General features: G+C 38.4%; 2 protein-coding genes across 3 annotated transcripts in view; both read left to right on the forward strand.

The window, feature by feature from the left end:
• Nucleotides 1-12,104, forward strand: part of mcrip1 (MAPK regulated corepressor interacting protein 1) — an 18,254-nt gene continuing 6,150 nt past the window's right edge. The window contains exons 1-5 of the mRNA XM_056250974.1: nucleotides 1-42; nucleotides 477-562; nucleotides 3,617-3,732; nucleotides 4,592-4,696; nucleotides 5,995-6,131. Of these exons, the coding sequence (XP_056106949.1) occupies nucleotides 555-562; nucleotides 3,617-3,732; nucleotides 4,592-4,696; nucleotides 5,995-6,059 (294 nt within the window). The 5' untranslated portion in view covers nucleotides 1-42; nucleotides 477-554 and the 3' untranslated portion in view covers nucleotides 6,060-6,131. The remainder of the gene's footprint in view (nucleotides 43-476; nucleotides 563-3,616; nucleotides 3,733-4,591; nucleotides 4,697-5,994; nucleotides 6,132-12,104) is intronic.
• alyref (Aly/REF export factor) overlaps nucleotides 9,447-12,104 on the forward strand; it is a 5,282-nt gene continuing 2,624 nt past the window's right edge. The window contains exons 1-3 of one of the 2 annotated variants that reach the window (XM_056250907.1): nucleotides 9,447-9,813; nucleotides 11,656-11,820; nucleotides 11,902-12,049. In XM_056250907.1, coding sequence (XP_056106882.1) covers nucleotides 9,568-9,813; nucleotides 11,656-11,820; nucleotides 11,902-12,049 — 559 coding nt within the window. In that variant the 5' untranslated portion in view covers nucleotides 9,447-9,567. The remainder of the gene's footprint in view (nucleotides 9,814-11,655; nucleotides 11,821-11,901; nucleotides 12,050-12,104) is intronic. The other variant, XM_056250897.1, reaches the window with a different exon arrangement.

A 12,104-nucleotide genomic window follows, 5' to 3' on the forward strand; every position in this document is an offset into this window, starting at 1 on the left:
GCCAGGCCTGAATACAGACATAGCAGAAGAAAGAGAAACAAACAGAGACAGGTTTGAAACTCTCAATTTATGCGTTTTCCATTGTGTGAACATTAGTCTGAATGTTTGGCGCTGCATTCGCTGTGTATTCGCTCAGATTGCGTGTGAAGTCAGCATCAGTTTAAAGCTATGAAAACAATGCTAACATACTAGCTGCCAGTATCTCATAAACAATAACAAACACTGAGTCACTGAATTACCTTCCGATCCTTTCGCTTGTACCAGAAATATAGTATCAACATAACTCATTCTTTTATATTGTAACGCCACATCAAGATGTTCATGTTACAGATATATGTAATGCATTGATGATGATGCTGCTCTGATCATATCAGTTCATAAACTCTGTGTCATTGATTTAGTGGATATTTTACTCAAATGCACTTTTGTGACAACTGATGTGTTTCATTTGAACTACTTTAATCTTACTTTTCCCTCAGAAAACACACTGAAGAACAGGCAAACTTCCATGTTAAGCCTCACACTGAGATTGTGAGGCAAGAGACTATAACAGAATGACAAGGTAAAGTCGTGAGTCCTTGCTCTGCTGATGAGACGCTTCACAACAAAGAGGCATTTTAATATTAAGATATAATCATTGTTGACTTGAGACACAATGGACTATTTGTTACAGACTGCAATAGTGTTTCCAAAGTCATGTGTATTTTCATTTTTAATAATGTATATTTATAACACTGTACTTGGTGTTATATTATCTTGCCATTAAATTACACTACTGGTCCAAAGTTTGGGGTCACGTACGAGTAACTTACAAACAAACTAATGAGCGCTGCTGCAAGTGTTTCTAATAAAATGGCTCTGAGGTAAAGATGGTAAATTGGACATTTCTCTTTCTGCTGTAATCAGTCCCTCCGTGTTTCTTTTCGTGTTTTGAAAAGTTCTGGAAACCGTCTTTTTTTTTTGCTATTGGGGCAAATAAGAACGCATTAATCATGTTCTCTGTTGTCTCTCATTCACTTCTATGGACGTTTCTATCATAATTTCTGTGAACCCCGGAAATGTGCAACTTAGGCTTCATATTCAAATGTCAAACTACTGTAAAAGCAGCTTCTGCTGAATTTAACTTTTCACAGTTTCAGGTAACCGGTTTCAGTTTAACATCTTGACACTAGAGCCCGACCGATATGGATTTTTGGGGGCCGATACCGATATTAGGGAGTAAAAAAAGCCCGATACCGATATATCGGCCGATATTATTTATGTGTATATTATAATACAGTAGCAATATTATTTATGTGTATTATAGTACAGTATACCAGTCAAAAGTTTGGACACTTTCCTATTGGTGTGTACAAACTTTTGATGGGTACTTTACACAGTAGCTATAAACAGAATAAATATATTTTATAAACACGTTTTGCAATGATCACTCAAATGTGGTAATCAAACACTTGTGTGACACAGATATGTAATGGAGGCAGGGGGAATGATAGAATGAGAATTATACAGCTGAGCTGTAACCAAACTAGTTAGCATTGCATGTTATATTATATTATATTCTAAATACTGTTGCATAATCTTCACTAACGACTTTGTCTTTTAATTTAGTCATAACTTGTATCAATAAATATATAAAGTGTCACTGACAAAACCTTATTATCTTCTATTTTTACTCTTAATTCCTCTAATCTCTACCAGTGGAGGAAGAACTCAGATCTTTTTACTAAAGTAAAATTAATAATATCATAATGAAAACGTTTTTAATTACATATGTACAGTACTTTTATACTATTTTAAATAATTAGTAAGCAAAATGTACTAAACGTGAAACTAGGCTACTCTTAATGCAAAATGGCCCTATATAAAGTGTTATAATTATATAAATTATTGGAATATTGCTTGATGTTGTAACGTAGCGTTATCAGGCAGAATGAGCTTTAACACGGTGTCTACACCGGACACGGCCGTTACTGCTCGCGTCGCAACAGTTTACCCTAGACAAAGCAGAATCAGTTTACTGTCGGAGATCGCTCGCGCCACGCATTTTAATCAATGTTTCATCAACCAATTGCCTTAATAAATAAGAAGTAGGCCTAAATATAGCAGTCAATATAATCAGGACTTCTCAGCTGCGCGCTTGCAATAGTCACAAGCTCACACAATACATGACAGAGGCTGTAGCAGAGAAATCAATTCTGTGAATTACACTGCGCAAATCACAAGTAGGCTACTACCCACCGGATGAAGAAGAGTTGCCTCTCAGTCTCCACAGGGTACATAAAATATTCATTTTATTTTATTTTTCGTGTTCGCATTTATGAGGAAAAAACCATGTTACAGACGCGACAGTTCAGCACTACAGACGTGAGCGCTCTGAAAGCGGCACTAATGCTTTGAAACTTTCACATAGACATCAAACAGAAAGCACAAAACCTTTCGTTTCAAAGTGAATTTCGTTTTGTATTAATTGTATCTTAATTTTAATCAATGTTTCATCAACCATTTGCCTGGATTTAATTTATAAGAAGTAAATATAGCAGACGATAGATAATCTCGACACGGAGGCGCCTGCGGGTGAACTGGAGCTCGTCTCATAAACCGAAACTCAGCGTATAGACCTGAGAATTGAAATATATCTATATTGAAATGTCTACTTTTAAACAGAACAACTTCAAAACGAAAGACAGACAGACTCTTGTAATCGTATGAAATGTGCATTTCTCTCTGGCACGCACGCCTTCACTGAAGATCGCGAGTCAGCATCGTCAACTTCATCTTTGGCTGACACTGACTGAAAGCACTTGTTTATTAATAAACAATTAAAATGAGTCCTTGCTATTTGTTGTATTCATAATCATTACTTTTGCCAGTTCTTGTGACAGCTTTTAGATGCTTTATTGGCAGCGCCACCCTTACATGAATCACCGCACCCGCATTTTTTAAAATATTCATTTATCGGCCATTATAAATGCCGATACCGATAGTTAGGAAAATGCCAAAAATCGGCCGATAATATCGGCCCGCCGATATATCGGTCGGGCTCTACTTGACACACTCTGCGTTTCTTAGGGGCCGTTTACACGACAACGTTCTTAACTAAAAACTGAAAACTTTATATGTGTTTTGGCCGTTCATTCATTTACACAACAATGCCGTTTTGGGGCCTGAAAGCACAAACCTTTGAAAACAGGTTTCACAGTGCAAGTTTTTGAAAACGACACCCTTACTGTGTAAAGTACTCTGTGTAACTACTACAATGTGAATGTGTGTGTGTAGTTTCTCTACGCCATCTACTGGCCTGGCATCAATAATACAGTGATTCTGTTCATTTTCATGGATCTTTGTGAACAGGATCGTTTTGACAATGTTGTCGTCTGTACGCAAAAAACACAAAGGAAAGACTTTTCTGATTTTAGTACATCGTTGTGATGTAACCATACCCTAAACCTTGGGGAAAAAATACTTTTTAATACTACACAAAATAAATGAGTGGAAGTGGGGGGAAAAACCCACTAGTAGGCTATGTATATGAGTTGAACTCAAGTACAGTTCCTCAGTTTCATAAAGCATCTTGTCATAATGAAGCATTATCCAATGTTTTTTGTGTGTTTTCCAGCTCCTCCACCCCTAGAATGCACACGTACAAGAGGACGTCCAGCCCTCGGTCGCCAACGAATACAGGAGAGCTTTTCACACCAGCACACGAGGAAAATGTGCGCTTCATTCATGACAGTAAGACACGACACACACCTTTATAGCTGAGCACCATTTCCACCTTGGAAATGTGTGATTCCCAGGCCTGAGAGTATCACCGAAACTATGAAATATATAAAAAGCATGGGAATATGTCATTTTTGCTGTAGTAAATGCCGTTCTTTGTCAAATTTTCGTTCTTCGCAAAATATTAAAGATTAAATTGAATGTCGTTAAGCCAATATTAAACGAGGATTTGATCTGCTGTAAAGTGTAACAACACCAGGCCGTTGGCGCCCTCTGCTGGCATTTGTAATAATACATAATGTACATAAGTTTTGTATTTTTAAAGTGTTATTCTATGAAACCATATGATTACTTGCTTTTGACTCTTTATTTGAACCAAATGTTATTGCCCCATTGTTATAATATGTGTTTTAAGTCATTTTAAAAGGCTTAGGTCTTTGCTGAGGTCTATTTTTATTACCACAAAAATATCCGATTAATTGATTAATCGGCAAAATAGTCGACCGATTACTTGATTAGCAAAATAATAGTTAGTGACAGCCCATATAGCACTTTATACAATAGATTGCTTTAACACAATCAGCTTTACACTATTAAACATGGCAAACGTTGTCAGTGTCACTTTCAATTAGAATTACAACTTCAGTTTTTACTGTAAAGTAAAGTAAAAAAAAAAAAAAATCTGTCAAATATTTTTCTCTCCAAAAAGGTTTGTGAACCACTGCTTTGCTCTATGGATCGTTTTTAAAAATCATTATCCTGTAGTCATGTGCAAGTTATTGAAATACATTGGTCTAAAAAGTGTAGGAGCTCTTGATTTCAAGACATTAATGTCGCTGTAATGCTTCTTTTTTGTGTGTTTTCTTTCCAGCATGGCTTTGTGTTTTGAGAGACATTAAATCCCCACAACATAGTGAACGTAATGATCGTGGACCACAGGAGTATGTGGAGAAAAACCCAAATCCCAACCTACATTGTAAGTTTATTAATTATAAGACATTCGCTATTACAAATCCATGTCAACTCAACCAAATGTCAGAAACTTCATCGGCTTCCCCTGTTTTTTCTAAAGAAACACAAACATAAATAGTGATGAAAGCCCAAATATTAAATATAATGGCTGTATATTTACTGAGAAATACACTGTTTTGTCGAGGGCGTCAAAATGACCATTTTCACCTGAGATTTAGAGCCAAATTACATGAGGGTAAAATGACTTTAGAAATGACATTATTTTATTTTTACACAGAGTTTGGAAGGTCTATTAGTTAAACTTTAGAAATCTTTGTTTCATATATGCCAACAGTGACAGCTACAAAATGGCTTCTTGTGTTTTTTTGCCTCATGTTTGCATGCCTGTGACTCTAGACGTATTAAAGATATCTTAATATCCTTTTAGATTCTGGTTCTTAACACACTTTTCCTTTTGGTATCTTCATTTTAAGGGCCCCGTATGCTTCAATCCCAGAGATATAGAGATTTTAATGCGGCTCCATGAGTAAATTGGTCTATTGTTCACACACTCATTGGTCAAAAAAACAAATTTGGGTCACTTTTAGAGTGACATGCATGACAACTTTGATAAAGGATTATTTATGGCACTCAGACAGGTATGTTCAATGCAGTTGTGTTGATAGAAACAACTAGAGATACATTTCTAGTTTCAACATTATTTGTTGTTCGGATATTCCTCTGTAAAAGGAAAAAAGCATCAGCTGAATGCAAAGTGACCCACATTTGGTTTTTGACCACTGAAAATGTGTGTTATTGACCAATTTACTCATGGAGCCGCATTAAGATCTCTATATCTCTGGGATGGTAGCATATGAGGCCTTTAAATAATGAAAGTTTATTAAGAATGGGTATATAAAAGGATATTAAGATATCTTTAATACGTCTAAAGTTACAGGCATGCAAACATGAGGCAAAAAAAAAAAAAAGTGCTTTTTGCCCTTTTTTAACTATCACTGTTAACATACAATGAAACAAAGATTGCTAAAGTCAACTAATTTAACTAATAGACCTTCCAATCTCTGTGTAAAAATAAAATAGTCATTTTTACCCTCATGTAATTTGGCTCCAAATCTCAGGTGAGAATTGTCATTTTGACACCCTCGACAAAACAGATTCCCCAATAAATATTGAGATATTTTGGCTTTCTTCTTCATTTATGTATTTCTTTCACCAGAAATAGATTTTCCCATTCATGCAGACAATGTTAAGTGCTTGCTTTTAAATGTGTCAGCTTCATTTCACGTCTATTGTCTCCCTCAGCTTTTATACCAGTGGACCTGAGTGACCTTAAGAAGAGGAACACACAAGACTCCAAGAAGTCTTAGACCATTCCCTCTCTTTCGGCTCTCCAGTTTCTCGTCCGCCCTTTTACATTCGGGACCTTTTTACTCTCTCAGCCAACAAAGAGCCACGAGCCGGGATATCTTCTCTCTTGTCTGCCTCGTGGACCCGTGGTCTGGACTTACAGGCTGACGTCTGTTTATGAGTCGTTTGAGTGGCCATTCCCTGTTCTTCATGCTCATCCGGGCTCTCTGATCTTGCTTTTTATTTTGTTTGCAGATGGGGAAAATAACAGACTTGTGTCAGGATCTTATTTCTTTCTCCATGGGTTTTGTTTAGATTCTTCTTCATTTGCACTTTTTTGATGGTGAGATGACAAGCGGGAAAGGCACAGAACAGTTCAACTGTTGGAGCGACTCTACACGAACTTTCTCTGAACGGGATTTACTCCTTTTTTTTTAAACCATCTTCATCTCCCGCAGAGGAGTGACTGACTGACTGACTGTTGAGTTGGTAGATTCATAGATCGATCGATCGATTAGAAGAATTAGAAAGCTTTGTCTGATATAGGACAGGTGAGTTTGGCCTCGGCAAATATTTTTAGTAGATGTACCGCCATTTTTAACTGTAAAGCGATTCCTCCAAGAACTTTTAAGTAGGCTTTTCCACATCTTTCGTTCCCAGGCTTTAAAATAAAATGAAAATAAAGGTTACTTTTATGCTATATGTCAGCCTCTCTGCATTGTGTTTATATCCTGGAGTTGTGTCTGTTGACTGAGTTTTTGTTGTATGCTTTTCTGTAATGTAACAGAATGAATGTTTAGCAGATAAATGCATTTGTAAATATGCAATCCTTCTTTTCTGGAATTGATTCGTAAATCCTCTCGCGCACATCTTCAGCTCATGGCCGTAAACAAATGTGTCTCTCAGCAAACACTCTTTAGGATGAAAACTTGTAACAGATCATAGTTCATGTCTCTGACTAAAACATTTAAATTTCTTTAAAAAAAAGAAAAAGAAAAAAAAAGGATGAATCATTTTGAGATGAGTGAAATGATTAAGGACTGGGAAAGTCTAAAATTAACTTTTATTGACAAATGTTTCAGTTGCCCTATCCATAAATCCAGCCATCTGCATTTAAGACTCATTTAGGGAGGATCTAGGTTTTATTAAGCCATAATGTTTGGTGATTTATTATCTTCATTTTTTGGAGGCTTCTGTGAAAGTGAGAAAAGTTCAGGTAAGTGATCGTGATTCTGCAGATAATATGATCTCAAAAGCCCTTGTTAAACATATCACAAGTGCCTTATGTATGTTTATGTGTTTCATATATACTATGCATTTTGTGGGGACACACTCATTTTCAGTGTTTGTTTATTAAAAAACACTCGTTTTTAATATAGAAAGTTAATTTAGTTTCTTATTTGGGTGTTTCAGACATGAATCATGATGAGGATAATTAATTTAAGGGAAAATGAACAAAGGTTATTCAATAATTACACTGATTTTATGGCTTTTGTCCAAAAAAATCCAGCAAAAATAAAAAAATACTACAGAATCTACTAAATGTATTAGATTGGGTCCTTGTCTAAATATAATGATGTGATTAAATACTTTGAAAATAGAGAGAATATCAATGGTTGATTAAAATGGCATCTAGGCTATATATATAATATAAATGTATATGGTATTTATTCATTCATACATAAAATTTATTCATTTATTCACTCATTCATAAAAACTATTTTTGTGAGGCTTAAATTAGTATATTCACATTAAAATATATATTTATTTCTAGTTTGGAAAGGTCGAAAGGCAATACGCCTGAAAAAAGTCAGTGTGGAAATCATAACTCTTACACTAACTTATAATATTTTTGAAGAAAATCTACAACGTTGAGTCTCGCGTTGCTATATAAATCATAATAAAATATCAATGGTCTTGATTAAAATTGCATCTATATATAATATCTATGTATATAGCTATTCTCATTCATAAAAACTGTAATTTTGTTAGTGAGGCTTACTATTACTATATTTACATTTCGACGAGTTTGGAAAGCTCGAAAACCAAAACGCCTGAAAGTCCGTGAGACAATAAAACTCGTACTAGTCAGTCATTTAAGCCAAAATGAGGGTCAGCCTCGAACAAATTGCAACAGAAGCAAACTCAACTGATTTTGTATCCTCAATATGTCCTGAGTAAGAGAAAAAAAGCCCCGAAGAATCCCATTAGGGGAAAGTTTTGAAAATGACCCAAATATATCCCATTCATACGCCTATTCATTATTTTACTCACGTGAATAGGGTAAAAATGTGAACCTTTAGATATCATCATGAAAATTACTGAGTTGATTACTTACAGCAAGACAAACAAAAAATGTATTACAAGTTGTTGTTTTTTAATTGTTTGTTGGTCAACATGGTCAAACGGTGCATAATCTAATTACGTACGCCTATGTGTGCTAATTTGCATAACACAACAAATCTAAACATTGGGTATAGCCAGGTGAACATGTCTTGTTGAATCTTGTTGACATAGGATAACAGTAAAAGACTATAGAGGCAAACAAATGTCACCATAAGGGGCAGGTCCACACTCAAGGTCCACTCAAATGTCACTCAGGTAAGAAAGATGTCCTTTTGTTTCTCCTTCATGGAATAATTTGATTGTTTGATCCAGACACTTTTTATGGTCTATACCTTTTGTCTTCTGCATTCTCCTTACCCATGTCTCCTGTTCTTCCCTCAGACTCGTCCCCCAGAAACAGTCCCACGGCCCCAGCCCAAACCCCATCTCTGCCATAATAATTAATTAAATTAATTAAACTTCTTCCTGCCTCTATGTAGTAGCTAATGCTCATGGGAAGCCTAAATTGGATCCATTCAGACCTTAACATTAAGTCCTTTACTGTTATATGTCAACAAGATTCAAAAAGACATCTTCACCTGGCTATACCCAATGTTTAGATCTGTTGTGGTATTTATGCAAATTGGCACATACGTAGCCTAATTAGATTATAGATTAGTCCATGTTAACAAACGATTTCAAAAAAACTTGTAATCATTTTTTTTGTCTTGATGTAATTAATCAACCATCAAATTTCCATATATATGGGTCTTTTTCGAAACTTTCCCCTAATGGGGTTCTTCGGGGCTTTTTCAAGACATATTGAGGATACAAACTCAGTTGAGTTTGCTTCTGTTGCAATTTGTTCAACCTTTTGTCATAAAATGACTGGACTATACACTAACATAACACATTTAAAGAAAATCTACAGTCCATAGACAAAAAAACACACAGTCTCGCGTTGCTTTTAAATCAGAATAAATAAACACCGCTTTCCAGCCGTGAGGAATTTAAACCGGAAGCGCTCGTTTCGCAGATGTACGTCATCAGCGTTCCCGCTATAAAGGCGTCACCCGGCGTGAGGACGTGCGTGCGTTTCTTTCCTCTCTAGTGAGCGGTAACGCAGGGGCAGTGTAGTACATCAAACGTGCTGTTTTTTTGTTTTAGTTGACTTCAGTGTTTAGCGTTAACAAAGGCCAGGCGATGGCAGACAAGATGGATATGTCCTTAGACGACATTATAAAGCAAAACCGGCAGCGCGGAGGCGGGCGCGGCGGGAGAGGAGGCCGCGGGGGCCGCGGAGGAACAGGCGCCCGAGGAGGAGGCGGCGCCGGCGGACGGCTCGGAAACACAGGCGGGGGCTTTGGAGGCCGCGGCGGAGGATCGGGCCCCATGAGGACCCGCCAGAACCTGAGCCGCGGAAGAAGCAGACCTACGCCGTACAGCAGGGTAGGAGAAAGCGGAGAAAATCACGGGCGGCATCCACATGCCAGTGGGTGAAGCCCCGTTTTTATCTTTCTAGGCTGCCAGCAAACATGGCGGCGAGCTCGTGCCCCTGGAGCTTCTCTGGGAGTGTAGTTCGGGGAAGCTCGTTAGATATATATTGTGCATAATGTGTTCTCTCCCTAAGTTCTCTTGCCCTTCGTGTGAGCATCAAACACCGTGGGTCGGGAAGAAGCGTGTGTGTCTCTGCTATTCATCCATCCGGAGGCCGCCGTCGACGCCATTTTGAGGACGGCGGATGCCTTTCATTGAGCCTAACCTTTCTTTGTGTTCGTCGACATCAGTCTTCACGGGGTCCTCCTTCAGATGTTTGAAGATCCTACCTATTTTTGTGTGCATTAAAGCCCAGCTTTAAGAAGGCCTTTCCTCCTCGGTGGAATTCGCCTTTGTTTTTTGGGGAGGGGTTTCATGGTCCAATATCATTTAAAGCAGAAAGATAAGTTACATAGTGCTGGAGCCGTACAGGATAAACGGACGTTGGCCATCTTTGTCCGGGAATTAATGGAGGTTCACCTCTTCTAATTGATTAGTTTGAGCTTTAGTGAGGGCTTTGTTTATTTAAGCACGTCAAAATGGCGTGGGTTCAAAATGGACGCTCCATCATGGACACTTTCGGTCGCCTTGTTTTCACCGTGTGTTTTGGACTTTACTGTGCTGCTCCTCACCGGAGACCCGTGGATCCTCCTCATCCACATGACGGAGGCCTGCTGGGATTCGTTTGGATGAACGGCAAGAGACTCTTGGGGTTGCTGGTAGCTAGCTTTGCTACCAAAGGGGTGGTGGGGAAGTTACTGAGGGAATACTGGTGTTTGAAACAATAGGCTACGATGGGTTCATTTGTTGTTAACCTGCTCTTGTAAACGGTTATTGCATGTACATTTATTAGAATTAACCCTCTGGTTTTACTTACTTTTGATGCTAAGCGGTCAAAACAATAAGCATAACTGTTTATTAAGAAACATTTTTTTGGTGTTTTTTGAGTTGATACTACTCTATTCATTTAAGTTATGCTCCATTTTATTTTCATCCCTTACAAAAATGAACCATGGTTTTACAAAATTATTGCAATTCAACCATGATTATTGAAGTTAACGACGGTTTTGCTACACCAACCATAGTTTAACCATGGTATTTGTAATAAAACTCGTTATACAAAATGGTAATCAATCTGACAAAAGGCATAGTTACTACTACACTAACTATAATAAAACCATGGTTAATTTTCATGAGGGATATACAATGCAACTATAAGTGGTTAAAAGTATAATGCTCTGTATTTCCTAGTTGCTTTTTAGACAATTGTATTTATTAGGATTTGGATATCAGTTTCAAAGATTATAGACCTTGTCAAACTACATTGTGGCTATTTGCTGGTTTTACCCGCTCAATTTGTATAGTTTCCCTTCATTTTCCATGATTTGATCACAAGCAAAAAAGTTTTTCTCCCCATATACCAAGGGTTTAATTTCTTAAACCTCTTTTTTTTGGTCTAAAACAACCACAGAGCACCAGAGGGTTAAGCTTGCCTCCACTGAGATCGAGTGAATTGCACATCCATCCAGTAGAGTTAGAGAACGTGATTTGAACTCTGTTCCGGAGCTGGCATGGTTTACTTGTTTGTAGTGATGGGGTGGGCAGGGATTTCTGGAAGTGGCAGTAAGCGCACTGGGTGTCCCTGGCCTTGTTGAAGCGGAGCCCCCTGCTTGCCCCAACACCCAGCCGAGTGGACTGTCAGTGACAGACTGGGGACCCGAAGTCAGCAGGTGCGTTCTCTCTCATCTGTTGCAGCCCAAGCAGCTCCCGGACAAGTGGCAGCACGACCTGTTCGACAACGGCTACAGTGCGAACGCTGGCGGGGGCGGCGGCGGTGGAGGCGGAGGAGCGGGCGTCGAGACGGGAGGGAAACTCCTCGTGTCCAATCTTGACTTCGGCGTGTCTGACGCAGACATTCAGGTAGGTGTCGGTCTAGAAGTTAAAGTCTTTGAGAAATTGGGTTGTTTCTGCAGCTCATGTGTGCTTTTAATTTTGCTACAGGAGCTCTTTGCAGAATTCGGCACTCTAAAGAAAGCAGCGGTACATTACGATCGGTCGGGACGCAGCCTTGGCACTGCGGACGTTCACTTTGAGAGGAAAGCAGACGCCCTGAAAGCCATGAAGCAGTACAACGGTGTTCCCCTTGATGGTAAGTGTGCATCCTACAAGCTCCCTCGGTACCTTTTTACAGGCCCCGATATACT

The sequence above is a fragment of the Rhinichthys klamathensis genome, unplaced genomic scaffold, assembly GCF_029890125.1.
Source record: "Rhinichthys klamathensis goyatoka isolate OS25496 unplaced genomic scaffold, OSU_Roscu_1.1 h1tg000004l_1, whole genome shotgun sequence".
In the NCBI taxonomy this organism is placed as follows: Eukaryota; Metazoa; Chordata; class Actinopteri; order Cypriniformes; family Leuciscidae; genus Rhinichthys; species Rhinichthys klamathensis.